Below are 15,427 nucleotides of genomic sequence, written 5' to 3'. Positions count from 1 at the left end.
TTAATAAAGCTTTTGCTTGCTTGCTTGCTTATCTCCGATGGCTAGCCTTGGGTCTTTCCTGTGCCGACCCCCTTCAATGGTCCCTAAAACCCCCAGACCCCCTTCACCTATAGTAATCAGAACTCAATTCCTTTGGGGATATTCTCAAAAGTTGTATAGCTGGCTCATATGCTAATTATTTTCCTGGTCTTTAAAAAACCTCCAGGTGCCTGTGCAGTCTCTGCAGGAGCCGGTGGGTGCCATGTCCTCCGTGGGTCTTGTGGGCTTGTTGGGCCGCCTCACGGCCACCGCAGGGAGAGAGGCCAGATTACCTCTTCTGTGTCAGTCTTTGAGGGCAAGGAGTTTGTCTCAAGAAGGACAGTCCGGGCCTGTCAAACAGTCTCTAAGGAAGCCAAAATTACCAGTAGGTCGTTTTGATGCACCAGAGGATTCCCATTTAGAGAAAGAACCTCTCAAATTTCCAGACGATGTTAATCCAGTTACCAAAGAAAAAGGTGGACCCAGGGGCCCAGAACCTACCCGATATGGAGACTGGGAACGAAAAGGACGCTGTATTGATTTTTAAGTCACATATTCTTTAACTTCAGTACCATTTTTTGAACATGTACATCTGAATTACTTATTTCTGATTATTTATATTCTTCTAATTTCTTATACCAATCTAATCAATCTAATTTCTTTCCTTTTCATTCTTTTTTTTTTTCCCCCTGAGCTGGGGATTAAACCCAGGGCCTTGCTAGGCAAGCACTCTACCAAAGGATAATTAGAGCTATAGACCTTTACTTCATTTTTTAATTTAATCAGTTGCTTATAAAGTGCATGTGTAAGTAAAACAATATTTAAATGACTGTGCTGCCATGTGCTGGGTAATAATGGCTTTTTAAACATGAGTTAAACAGTGCATTATAGCTGAGCAGGGTGGGTCATACCTGTAATCCCAGGACTCAGGGGAGGCTGAGACAGGAATATCCCAGGCTGGAAGAAAGCCTCAGCAAGTAGAGATACTCTGATTAACCTAGTGAGATATTGTGTCAAAATAAAAATAAAATAGGGCTGGGGGCACAACTCAGAAATAGAATGCCTGGGTTCACTCCCCAGTACCACAACTACAAGAATAAAATAAAAGATAATGCATTCTATTTTGAGCAGTACCACAACCACAAAAATAAAAGATAATGTATTCTACTTTGAGAAGGCCACAATGATAACAGAATATCTTTAACTTGTAGCCAGATAACTCATTCAAATCCTGATTCCACTACTTACTGTGTAACCTTAGAAAGTAATTACACTTCTCTGTACTTCAGTATCTCTATGTATAAATTGGAGATAATAGTAGTTCTGCCTCATAGGGAATTGGGGAAGATTAAACTAATAAATACATTTGTATTAGGGTTCTTCAAAGAAACAGAACCAATAGGAGATAAACATTATTATAGATATATACATATATCTAAAGAGAAAGGTTGATTTGTTTGGAGGATCTTGTTCACTCAGTTAGAGGCTGAGGAGTTCCATGATCTGCCATCTGCAAGTTGGAGACTTAAGAAGCCAATAGTTCAACTCTTTCCAAACCCAGAGGCCTGAGAACCAGTGGAAACATTGATGTAAATCTAGTCCAGGCGGAAGAGAAGATGAAATGAGATATGACCAGCTCTCACAGTGATTCAGGAAAAAAGGAGTGAATTTCTCCTTCCTCTGCCTTTTGTCCTATTCAGAGCCTCCACTGATTGAGGCTCTGAACCAACCACTTAAAGAAGGAATCTACTAAGTCTTCCAATTCAAATGTTAATCTCAAACTAAGTGTGATAGCAAACACTTGTAATCCCAGCTATTTAGGAGACTGAGGTGATCCCTTGAGCTCGTATCTTCAAGTCCAGCCTGGACAACATCGCAAAACCCCTTCTCAAAAAAAAAAAAAAAAAAAAAAAAACAAAGCCAGGCATGGTGGTGCACACTTGTAATCCCAGACTTGGGAGGCTGAGACAGGAGGATCAGGGTTCTCCGCCAGCCTCAGCTACTTAGTGAGGCTTTCTGCAACTTAGTGAGACCCTGTTTCAAAAATAAAAATTTGGACTCGGGGGTATAGCTTGGAGGTAGAATGTTCCTGGGTTCATTCCCCAGCACCATTAAAAAAAAGCTGGATTTGGTGGCACACCCTTGTAATCCCAGTACTTGGGAGGCTGAGACAAGGATCACAGGGACATGGCCAGCCTCTGCAACTTGTGAGGCCCTCTGCAACTTAGTGAGACCATGTTTCAAATTTAAGGAAAAAATAGGCTGAGAGTATAGCTCAAAGGTAGAATGCCCCTGGGTTTCATCCTCAGTACCAAAAAAAAAAAGTCTCATTCAAAATGCCCATATAAACATATGCACAACAATGCTTAATTCAGTATGTTTTTCAAATTATTGTTGCTCAGATTTTTTAAAATGCTCAACAGAAACAACGTAGAGGAGAAAAGGTTTATTTGGTTCATGGTTTCAGAGGTTCAGTCTACGGCTGGCCAGCCACAAGTCAGAAATATCACAATAAGGCTAGTAGGAAAGCTGCTCAGCTCCTGAAATCTGGAAACAGGATTGGACCGGGAACAGATAAGAGTTTTCAAGGCCGTCTCCCCAGTGACCTACCTGCTTAACCACATCCTCCCTCTGAACCTTGCTACAGTGGGAACTAGGATTCAACACATGCGCTTTTGGGGGTACTAGATCCAAACCATGACATTCAGTAACCTAAAATTAACACAAAAATAGTCATCATGAGATATAAAGGCATTTGAAGTATCCCATAGCATATACCTCTCAGTGTTAGCTATCCTTACATGATGATTGTATTTCCAAGTCCCTAGGCTTTCTGGGGGAAAGATTCAAAAATAAAAATTTGAAATATTTGAGTTAAAAAAATAAAATAAAAAAATAAAAAACCTCCACACTGAAATCAATAATGGATTATAAAATTATGGTATATATACATAATGGAATTTTTATCAGCCATAAAAAGAACAGATCACGTTATTTGAAGAAATATGAGTGGAAGTCAATAATATCATGCTAACTGAAATAAGCAGTTACAGAAACTGAAGGATCACAAACATTTTAATGCATATGTGGCAAGAGAGAAACTGAAAAACAAATAGTACTTCGGATAATTGAGGGGAAGTACTAGTAACATGGTGGGTGGGGATTTGAAGAAGAAGGTGAGAACTAAAAGGAGAGTTCTGATAATGAAAACAGTTCACATAATTCTATATTCATAAGTGAAGTATATTTATCAATATTAATAGTATCCATGAGGAGAAATGGGATACAACTGGACCCCAAAGGTAACATATAACAAATTCTGTGTGCATGTTTATTTCTATCACTCTGAACCTCACTATAATATATACTTAGAGTGTACCAATAAAATTATTATAAAAATGAAAATAAGAAAAATCTTATTGAAACATTCTACTTTTATCTCTCTGTATTCAGAGATCTCATTTTTAAAATATCACCAGTCACAGGTCCTCAATAGATAGATGTTTTACTGGAAATTACTGGATATGAATAAGTCTGAGAGAGGTCTGCTTTCTCTTTCCTCTGCCTCTCCTAATTCCTACCCTATGTTCCTCCGTTCTTTGTCTCCTCTCTCCTTCTTTCTCTCTCATGATACTTCAGAACAAGTTTAAAGTATAATTAATACTAGTTCTATGAAAATGTAATCTTAAGGATGATTCTATCTTGCTCTCATACACAAATTGCTACAAACTCTTTGTAATATTATTAAAGCTTGACCACATCTATCCTCTTATACAAATACTAGGTAGAAATCTCAAAATTAATACCGTAGAGATGTGAAATCTCAAATTTGTGATTTGCTTTCCCCATAGTCAATTGAGATATTCTCTGTCAATTTCTGACTCTGTTAGAATCTGAAAATGGTTTACCTTCCAAGAAATTTATAGCAGTGCAGATGAGTAGTTCCCTATCTGACAACCTTGTTGTATATTACACCTATTTATTTGCAAAGAGACATGAGTGGTTCATTATCCATGAAATCATAATAAAAATATATTTATGGCACATCATGCTGTACTTCATACTGAAGTATTCACTCCCCAAAAAACACTATATTCTGTATTTTTTGTTGTTGTTGATTGGAGCTGATGATCTAAAACAATTTTTTAAAGCCATAAGAGACAACTAAGCTCAAAACTTTATATAAATAATGTGTACTACATAAAATACAGCGATAAAAAAGAAATAAAAACAAAGAGAAAACTGTTAACCTTCAGTTTATAAGAAACTCAGGCTCATAGGTAATGAACAGATGATTACCTGGGAAATGCAGAGTCTCTATTATGACATTATAAATTAGTATTGTATCTGATTGAAAGAAATTAATTTCTAACAAAGTAAATGTGCTAGAGTAAAAGTCTAACCCTTCTACCCTAAAAAGGTTATTCATATCCTAATCCCTAGAGACTGTGAATGTTGCCAGCTTTGAGAAAATACTTTATAAGTGGAATTATGTTCAGAATTATTCAGGTGGGTCCTAAATGTAATCACAGGTATTTATAAAGATGAGAGGAAGATTTTAAATTAGTTAATTTACTTTGACCATAGATAAGGGATCATGTCTTGACATGCATATTCATAGCACACTACAGTTAAACCAATTATATTATCATCTCACCTGGTTACTTTTGTGTGTGTCTAGTAAGAGCACCTTATCGACTCTCTGAGTAAATTTTCAGAATACCATACAATATTATCAACCACAGTCTTTGTTCTGTTCATTTTATCTCATAATTTATTCATCATCCCCAATGACAACTTTGTGCCCTTTGACCTATATCTTCCTACTCCTACTCCTTTGGTAAGCAGTGGTCTAGTATCTTCCTACATATAAATGTCATAAATAAACTAGTTACAACAAACTGCTCAAGAAAAGTAACTCTATAAAAATGAGTATGTTATATTATTTTAAATTTTTCAAACCTTGAGTATTGATAACAAGTTAAATTCTTTCCCTTTGGGTAAAGGGCTAAGTATACTAATACTTTTATAAACTGTACTTTTGTGTTTATGTATTTTTATACTTTTATTGATGCACTGTAATTATATATCATACTGCGGAAGAGAGTGACAGGAATATACATGGGTCTTTATGTATTTCCTTCTAGATCCTATTAATTGGATATTTCATAAATAAAAATAACCCACTTTGACACTATGCCTTAAATGACACATGTATATTAATAATGTTACAAACCATTATTTTAAATTCATTTTATAATGAGACCCATGGGATAAACCTAATTTATGGATATATATATATACATATACATATAGTACTGGGGTTCAGTTGTACCTCCGGATACACTGTCAGACCTATATATTTTACATTTTTTTATTTGGAAACAGGGTCTCTTAAGCCAGCGAGGCTGGCTCCAAACCAGCGCGTTCCTCCTGTCTCCGCCTCCCAAGCGCGGGATTACAAGTGTGTGCCACCACTCCCATCAAATATGTATGTGTATATATATGTATGTGTGTATATATATATATATATATATATATATATATATATATACATATATTTCAAGTTCAAGGCCAATCTAAGAAATTTACTAATATGCAGGGCATAGTGGCACATACTTGTAATCCCAGCATTCCAGGCAGAGACCAAAGGATAACAGTTCCTGGACATGCTCACCTACTTAGAAGGCCCTTTGCAACTCAGTGAGACCCAAATAACAACAAATGCTGGTAAGGATGTGGGGAAAGTGGAACTCTTTTATACTGTTGGTGGGAGTGCAAACTATTTTAGATGGTATGGAGATCAGTGGAGATTTCTTAGAAAACGGGGAATGGATCCACCATATGATCTGGCTATACCACTCCTGGGTATCATTTCAATGGACTGAAATCAGAGATCTACAATAACATATGCATACCCATGTTCATAGCAGCACAATTTGCAATAGCCAAAATATGGAACCAACCTAGGTCTCCATAAACAGATGAATAGATTGCAAAATTATGGGAAATGCACACAGTGGAATTCTACTTAGCAATAAAGAAGAACAAAATCATGTCATTTGCAAGAAGAGGGGAAGACATGGAGAACATTATGTTAAGTGAGATCAGCCAAGCAAAGAAAGAGAAGGGACATATGTTTTCTCTAACATGTCAAAACTAGGGAGTATTGGGGATTACAGAGGAATTCCAAATAATGGAGGGGAAATCTCAGCAAAGATGAAATGGAAGGGTAGGAGGCAAAAAGGCTGAGGTTGATTAATGAAGGAGCTACATCTGAATATGTGTAAAAGTATGAATGTAGCATGGGTAACCTGGATAGTCATTGCTAAGAGGGAGGGAAGGGGAAGTGGGGGTTGAGAGAAGGCACCAAGCACTGTTTGAATATATGCCATTTTCAATATGATCCAAATAAAAATAAAAAATAAAAGATACTAAAATAAATAAATAAAATATATTATTTCTTAGAAGACTAAAAATTAGGACCAGTATTGTAGCTTGGAGGTAGAATATCCCTGGGTTCCATCCCTCGTACTGAAAGGCTCCATTTAGAAGAAAAAATCATAAGCCCCTAGCAGCCAGCTAATAGTTAAAAAGAAAAGTATATTTTACTGCAGCTTACAGCTTAGGAATGTAAAATATGCGATAAGCCCACCCCATTTTATCTATACTGTCTGGGTCAGAGCGCCTTGACCTGGGAGCTTACTGACTACACCTGGTATTTTATCTAACACTTGACTAAAGAATGTACTTTTCAAATGATTCTGTAATTTTCTGTAAATGCATGCAATCTAGCCCAAACCCCCCTAGCTAGTGGTCTTTTCCCTATAAATACCCCCAGTTTCAGTGGCTCGGGGCCGAACTCCTATATGAGTCGGCCCCAGTGCACTGGCTCCTTAATAAACTTTTACCTTTTGCTTTTGCATCAAGGAAAATAAAGTCTCTCGTGGTACTTGACGTCGCTTATCCCGAGGTTGATTGAGGGTCTCCCCTAGGCGGGGGTCTTACAGTACCAAGAAGGAAAGAAAGAAAGAAAGAAAGAAAGAAAGAAAGAAAGAAAGAAAGAAAGAAAGAAAGAGAGAGAGAAAAAAAATTTAGGAAGACTTGCAGCAACTTAGCAAGACTATTTTGAAATAAAATATAAGAAGGACTGAGGGTGTAGCACTGAGGTAGAAGATCTCAGGTAACATTGCCAGTAACAACAAAAACATCAGCAGCAGCAACAACAACAATCAAAAAGAAGTTCAATTACTATAAAAATGTTGAGACACATTATTTAAAAATAGAACACAAGTATTGATCTTAATGAATTTAATAAAATGGGTCTGATTTTTTTCTTAAGACCATGTATGCTGATAATTAATTTTCCTATTTAAAATAATAGTGTTTTACTTATTTATTATTTATTTATTTATTTATTTATTTATTTATTTATTTATTTATTTATTTATTTATTTTGGGTAGTACTGGGGTTCCTGGAAGCCCTTCTACCTCTGGGCTACGCTCCCAGACCTATTTTTATACTTTTTTAAATTTTGGAAACAGGGTCTCTTTGGCCAGCACGGATGGCTTGGAAACTGCCCGATCCTCCTGTCTCTGCCTTCCAAGCACCGGGATTACAAGTGTGCACCACCATACCCAGCTAAAATCATAATATTTCAAAACTAAAAACATTTGTTTTGGGTGTGGTACTAGAGATGGAAATCAGGGGTATTCTATCTCTGAGCCATACCTCAAGTGGTATTTTATTATTTTGTTTTGAAACAGTGTTTCACTAAATTGTGGAGGGTGTAAGTTTCTGAGACTGGCTGTACAACTGCAATCCTCCCATCACAGTTTCCCAAGTATTGGAATTACAAGTGTGCTCCACTGCACAAGGCTAGAAAACATTTTTTTAAGTTTCATTTTATAGATGAGAAAATCATCTATAAAAAACCTACATCAATATAAATTTAATTCACATGTTGTAGGAATAAAAACCTAAAAATACGCCTGATATAATGTGATATTTTATAAAATAAAAATAAAACAAACTCTAAGTGAATAGTTTTCTCTTTAAATCACTCAGTTGAAACTTGGTGTACATGATAAGGTTTTACCCAATCTCTGAGACTCTTCTAATGATAATTATTTCACAAATTGTAAGTTTGAATATGATATGAGAGGCAGGGTATTAAAAATTACATAGTTTTAAAAGAAAAATTATTTCATTAACTTAAAAAATGAAGAGATTTAGTAAAAATTCACATGACATGCACTTTATTCCCAACTTTTATGATATAAGCAAATACGGATTAAGATGGGTAAAAATGTTGCTTTGTCTTAATTCCTACTACTGTATACAACATGGACCACAAACAATAAGAGAAGAGGAGTCCTCTCACTCTCCACCAGGGAATAAATTGTGAGGAACAGAGTTTGCATGCCCATGATTTTTTCTGTATTTCTCTTTTTGAAATTAGCCACTGTAACCATTAAGAAGAAGGTAGTGAACGCCTGAGAATAGTTTGCAGGGAGAAGTGGCTGAAAAAAAGAGATGAAGAAAGCTGTCCATAGGTGTCATCATGAAATTTTAGAGATCTATCCTATAAACATAAGATAATCTCAAGAGGATGGACAGAAAGAACTTGGGTAACAGTTCAGAGGCATAATATTAATTTTTTGGGTTCATTGAGGTTTGGTATTTAATGTTCACCAATAGGCCTGGAAAAGATAAGCTGTAGACTGCATTAAACATTTGGCCAAGAGCAGGGCATGGTTGTACATGCTTGTATTCCCAGCATTTTGGAGGCTATGGCAGGAGGATTGTGGTTTGCAGATAGCCTCAGCTACTTAATGACACCCTTTGCAACCCAGTGAGACCCTGCTTCAAAATGGGCTGGGGGTGTACCTTGGAGGTAGAATGCCCCTGGATTCCATTTCCAGTACTGCAAAACAAACAAACAACAAACAAACAAACAAACAAACACAAAAGTTTGGCTGAAAGGCAGCGAGAGTGAGGCTGTCTTAGCCTATTTTCTGCCTACTGAATGGTGACCAGAGGGCCTCCACTTACTTTAAGAAGAGAAAAAAACAATAAAGATATTAGTGGAATTCAGTGGAAAAGGAAGTAGATAAGAGTAGAGAAGTTTAAAAAAATCAAAAGTAGAAATTCAAGCAAATAAAGATGGCAAAATCTTTGAGATTGATCTAGAAAAATTAAAAAAGGCACTATAATAGAAATACAGTGAGAAAGTGGGCCACATGGAATCCCTCCTAACTCTGAAGTCAGCCCAAATGACAGGCAACACCATCAGTGGAGTCAGGAATCCATAGCAGTATGGCCAGCAAAACTTTCAAAGACCATTCAGAAAGCCCACAACCACAGGCATGCCTGGATCAGATCACTGAATTTACCAACATAGAGTTTTTTTGGAGATATTGATTAGAAAAATTTCATTAAAAGTCTCAATAACCTTTTATACTTAAAAAAATAATTTTGCAATCTTCTAGCACAATAGGATAATATCCTGTGCTGGTAGAAACATGAGTAATTAGTACTTTTGTTTATACATAGAGGTAAGGGAAACTTCTGTAGAAGCCAAAACTATGGCCTAAAAACTCTTCATTGTACTACAACCAATGAATTGAAATTTAGAAATTTATAAAAAAATAGACATAGAGATAGACAAGTATTTATAAACAAGACATTTTCAACTTGGAATGACTTAAATTTGGAAAATAAATAAATTGGATATGATCTACAAAATAATTAGGCAAATGATTTAAAATTGTTAACTTTCTTGAAAGATGCAAGTATCAAACCTTACATAAAAAGAAATAACCTGCCATGTGTGGTGGCATATGCTTGTAATCTCAGCATTAGGGAGGCTGAGACAGGAGGATCCTGGTGGTTTGCAAATAGCCTCAGCTACTTAGTAAGGTCATTTGCAAGTCAGTGAGACCCTGTTTCAATATAAAGAATAAAAAGTAGAGCTGCAGGTGTAGCTCAGAGGTTGAATGCCTCTGAGTTTCATCCCCAGTACAGAAAAAAAAGAGAAAAAAAAGCACACATAAATTTATCTATTAAATCAATTTATTTTTTACTTGTAAACTTTCCACAATGAAAACTTAAGTCTATATGGCTTTATTAGCTAATTCTACTAAAATATTTGAGGGAAAAAACAATACCAACTCCAACCAGATTCTTCCATAAAAGTATAGATAGTACTGCCTGATAAATTCTAGGAGGCTTACATTTACCTAATACCAAGACCAAAATATGTGTGAACTATTAAAAAAAAAAAAAACTTAAACATTAAATGCCTTGGGTGTATATATGCATTACAAAATATATGCTAATCAAATCTGACAATATGTAAAAGTAAGAAACATTGTAACCAAGTAGCATTTTTTTCCTTCAGGAATGGGAAGTTGTATCACTATTTAAAAATCAACCAGTATCAGCTATTGTAGGAATCAGTACAAAGTTTCCTCAAAAAGCTAAAAATAGAACATAAGATCCAGCCATACCACTCCTCAGTATCTGTCCAAAGCTTTTAAAGTCAGCATGCTATAGCAATACATTGACTCTAAGTGTGTGGATTTGTTTTTGTGTCTTGTACTGTGTTCCACTGGTCTGTGTGGCTGTTTTTTGTGCAAGTGCCATGCTGTTTTTATTACTGTAGCTTTGTAGCATAACTTACTGTCAGGAATTGTGATGCCTCCTGCATGACTTTTACTGCTGAAAATTGATTTGGCTATTCAGGGTCTTCTGTTCATTCATATAAAATTTATGACTTATTTTTCTTGATCTATGAAGAATGACACTGGTATTTTTATAGAGATTTCATTGATTTTTGTGGATCACTTTTGGTAGAATTGCCATTTTGATGATATTGTAGATTTCCTTTTTAACAGCCATATCTCAGAAACAATCCAGATGTTTATTAATGATGTCTTTTTCAGTGGTCTAATCATCTAATACTACTTATCAAATAAAAATAACCTTTTGTAATACATGCTGCATAAATAAAGTTGAAAATAATTATTATTCAAAGAAGCCAGAACAATAATAACAAAAAAGGGAGTTCTCTTTGTAAAGAAGTTACTACAGAATTATATTTGTAAAGTAGTTTAAATTATGCAAACAATTCTAGAATGAGAGAGTGGATTAATGTCTGGGAATGGGGCAGATGCAGGAAAATTTTGGAAGGTGAGACTGCAAGGCTCTAGATTTGGTGGTGATGTACATGTTTGTTGTTCTGATTGTGAAGTTGATGGCTACATTTTAAAGACTTCTGGTTTATTCTATGTCCATTGGACCTTTATAAATCTGTATCATGAGAGAAATTAAAAAATAGTCACAGCAAAATAGTTCCACGCTCAATTGAATTCCATGGTGCAAATATAAAACAATGCCTTAGTCACAAAAAGGTCTATCGGACAAGAAAGTTCCAGATATTGATGCCATCAAGAATTTCCTAGTGCACATGATGTATATTCACAAACATATCAAAGCCAATCACTAAGCCAAATATAAGAAGGGGGAGGGAATGGGGAGAAAATTGGGGAAGAGCTAAATAAGTGATGTGTGCTTGTTATGCCTCTACCATTGTGTACCCCATAAATATGTATGACTGCAATGAACCAATAAAAAAAAAAGAATTCCCATAATCTTAATATCAAGCCAGTGATTAAAATCTTCAGTGTATTCATGCTTATTCTCCCTGATTTTCTTGTCTCTTCACTTAAAGCTTGGCAATAGTGGTGCCACTACAGTTTCTCAACTCCCATTTTACTCCTCTTTTTACTCTTCTGTCTTTAATTGCAAATTCTATCACTGCAATTACTCAGTTACCAAAACCTCCAACTCTCTTGCTGCCGTTTTATTTTATTGGTCCAGGAAATTAGAAATGCTTTATAAATCCAACATTCTTCGTGAATGTACATTAGATAATCTCAGAAGCTAGAATCACAAGCAGGTATGTGTGCATACACACACACATACACAAACACACGAAAACAGACACACTAAACACATGAAACACAAGAGAATATGACTTTTCATCTTATTTATTATTTTTAATTTTTTTATTGGTGCATTATATTCATACATCTTAGTGGGGTAAAAGATTATAGAGGCATACATGCACATATCACTTATATCAAATACTTTCACTGGTGCAATATAATCTTACATCATAATATAGTTCAGAGTGATAATGGCATTTCATTTTAAATTTATGAACACTTAAAGACCGACTTCTGAGGGCTGCTTTGTGACCTTTTGTCTACTTGTTCAATCCCCCACTCTCATACATTATTATGTTATTCCTTCTTTCTCCTAAAATTTCACTGCCTCCATTTTTTCTCTTCACATTTTTTCTTATATTTTTTAAAATCGGCATTGTTGTGTACATTCTCATGCTGCACTAAGACAATGCAAGGACAAGAAGCACTATCCCAATCCACCAGGGCTGCAGCCAAAGCAATCACGCTGGGTGTGGTGTGGTCAGCGCCCTTACCTTCACTATCATTTATCAGGGCTCTGACCACAGGGACCTTAGAGTGGATCCCTGCTGAGCATGGCTGCTCTGTATTACATAAGACAGCAAAAAGGTGGCATCTCTGCACCTGAGGAATAGAGGATGATTGAAGGCAGAGCTAGGCAATTTAAACCTGCACATAAAATTGTGAAACGAGTGAGTTAACACACACACAAAAAAAGCTCTGAAAACTGAACTACTTAGGAAAATGCCACTCAAGTTCCAGATTGGTTTCTGAATAGCACATCTCAGGGCAGAGCAGAGGAATGCAGCAAAGATTTTGAAAATTAATTTAACATTCTAGGTACAACTCACAAAATTTCCTCAGAATGTGTGGTCTTGACCTTAAAAGGGTTGATTGTTCATATAGTTGGTGAAGGGCGCACAGAACTCTCTATGCAATTCTTGTAACTACTATGGGAATCTAAATGTATTTCAAATAAAAGTAAGAAAAAGCTCAATTTAGAAAGTAGGCAGATTTTGTTATAATACTTGGAACTATTTATGATTAATAGCCATGATGAAGCAAGGTTGACTCTGAAGTTAAAATTTAATAGGACTGACAAATGCTGAAGCTATATCTGAGATTATAGATGAGTTTGAGGTACAGTTTCAGACATATGAGAATCATTTTGGTTTTTGAAATGTTGGTTTTATAAGGGCATTCTCTTTACATTTTCAGGCAGCACCTTTGGGATATTGCTTCTTCTCTGTTGTCGTTAATTTTGGTTAAATTGTATTTCCTTGATCTATTCTCTCCCTGTAAGTAAAAGGCTGTGTCTATGACAAATGAAACCTGCTCTGCAGAATATGACCTTCATGCTGGAGAAGCTAGAAGGAAAATCCAGTGAATTTAATCCACTGTGATGCAGATGTGCTTAAGAAATTTTCCATCAGTTCCTGCTAATCACTACATAAGACTGGTTTGATTTCTGTACTTTCAAAAGGCTGTTTCTTCAGAATTTTAAGGATCTCTAGTTCTTCCAATTAAGAAATATACTTTTGTCAGATTCATTTTATGTTGCCTATTGGTGAAGGTCACAATTGTTACAAGATATCCATTGTATATATTGTTGAAATATTCAAAATGCAGATGGTATTATATTGCAGGTCCCAGAGAATATACTTTGTGGAGGTATGTATTTGGAAATAATATCAATGAACTTAGTGATATTTCTGATAATTAAAAGAATATATAAAAGTTTGAAAAAAAGTAGAAGTACTTGATAAATTATTAAATTCAAGCAATTTAACATATAAGCAAAGTACATGATGTTCTCTATGTTAAGACAAAGAATTAATCTTATGTTTTATCTAGACTCAATAGTATTCAGGAATCTTAGAATTTTTATGTCTTTTTTTTTTTTTTTGGTGGTACTGGGGTTCCTGGAAGCCCTTCTACCTCCGGGCTACACTCCCAGACCTATTTTTTATATTTTTGAAACAGGGTCTCTTATTGCCAGCACGGCTGGCTTCGAACCTGTGCGACCTCCTGTCTCCGCCTCCCAAGCTCGGGGATTACAAGCGTGCGCCACCACGCCCGGCTGAATTTTTATGTCTTATTGTGATTAAATAGACATAAAAATAGACAAATGAAGGTGAAGGTAGGTAATAAAAAAAACCTGATTCTGAGTACACAAAAGCAAGTTCCTTAAACATTACAGAACGTATGTATATTATTTTTGTCTCTTATTTAATAAGCATTTGGCATCTGATATATGTAAGTGTGTAATATACTCTCCTGATAGTCTATATTTGAACATTTTTCCTTATAACCTGTAAAAACACAACAAACATAATAACTACACAGTAAAAACTGAAGTATACCCCTAAACATAATTTGTGAAACATAATATTATCAATGTTCAAGTTAATTTTTAGTAGTAATTTGAGATATCAGTCTCTTTACTGACTACTTTGACTTCTCTTTTTCTTCTTTAAAAATTGGCTTTCACATACATAAACTCGCCAAGACTAAATTGTTTTCGACAAGATATCAAAGCCTTCTCAATTTTGAATGCAATTTAAATCTCATTATTTTGTGGCCGACTACTCAAATGCCATGATACAAAAATTCCTAGTGATTACTTAAGAATGTCAGATTGTGTTTTATCAGAATTCTGTTAAATACATTCTAAATAAACAGAACTTTTGAATTTTGTAGTCTTTATTAGTTATTTTTAAGATTTTGGCTGTCATTTTTATTTTTGTCCTAATATTTTACTATTTTGCCTCAATATTTTATTTTATTTCCAACTATATTAAAAATATCTCTTCTCCTATTTCCTCTAATTCTGACATAGTTTCACATATTGCTGCTATGATTTGCCATTAATAACAGAAACCTTAATTACTTTCATTTATATTTAATGTAATATGATCCTAAATTGTGAAGTTCTTGAAGTGTTTGATATGTCACTATTCAACAAAGTTAAATACCCTAAGGTAACATTCACTATTTGAATCAAACCTGAAGAACAAAGACTTAGATGCAGTTTAGAGTAAAAATTCTAATTATTCTATTTACTTATGTCTTTAAATATGGAGAGGAGAGAGTGTTACAGAAAGCGAGGGAGAGCTTGAGAATAGAATAAGGAGAAAATAAAACGGTATCAGCCCAAGGACATCTTGTACCATAAAGAGCAAAGAGTTTGCCCATATTTTTCACTTTAATTATGAATTACTCTGGAATCACTTTGATTTTATTATTTTAAGACAGACTCTTAATGAATATGAATATTTAGCATTTATATGGTCTTTCTATCTTCCAAGTACTTAGCTAATTAATCTTTAAAACACCCTTGTGAGAAGGATAAGTATTATTATACCTATTTGACACATTAAGAATCAGATTCACACAGAGAGGTTAAGTGCTACAGAAT

The 15,427-nt window shown here is 35.0% G+C and overlaps 1 protein-coding gene across 1 annotated transcript; it reads left to right on the top strand.

Annotated features, from left to right (window-relative positions):
• Nucleotides 1–241: 241 nt before the first annotated feature.
• Nucleotides 242–565, top strand: LOC308270727 (succinate dehydrogenase assembly factor 4, mitochondrial-like; the record flags this gene model as incomplete). The annotated part of the gene is made up of 1 exon (XM_080706786.1): nucleotides 242–565. One exon carries the CDS (start codon nucleotides 242–244, stop codon nucleotides 563–565), a length of 324 nt encoding a protein of 107 aa, XP_080562912.1.
• Between the last annotated feature and the right edge of the window lie 14,862 nt (nucleotides 566–15,427).

Source organism: Muscardinus avellanarius (assembly GCF_963383645.1).
Source record: "Muscardinus avellanarius genome assembly, chromosome: 1".
In the NCBI taxonomy this organism is placed as follows: domain Eukaryota; kingdom Metazoa; phylum Chordata; class Mammalia; order Rodentia; family Gliridae; genus Muscardinus; species Muscardinus avellanarius.
The sequence above is the reverse complement of the archived record's forward strand: the minus strand, read 5'-3'. Positions and strand labels throughout refer to the sequence as shown.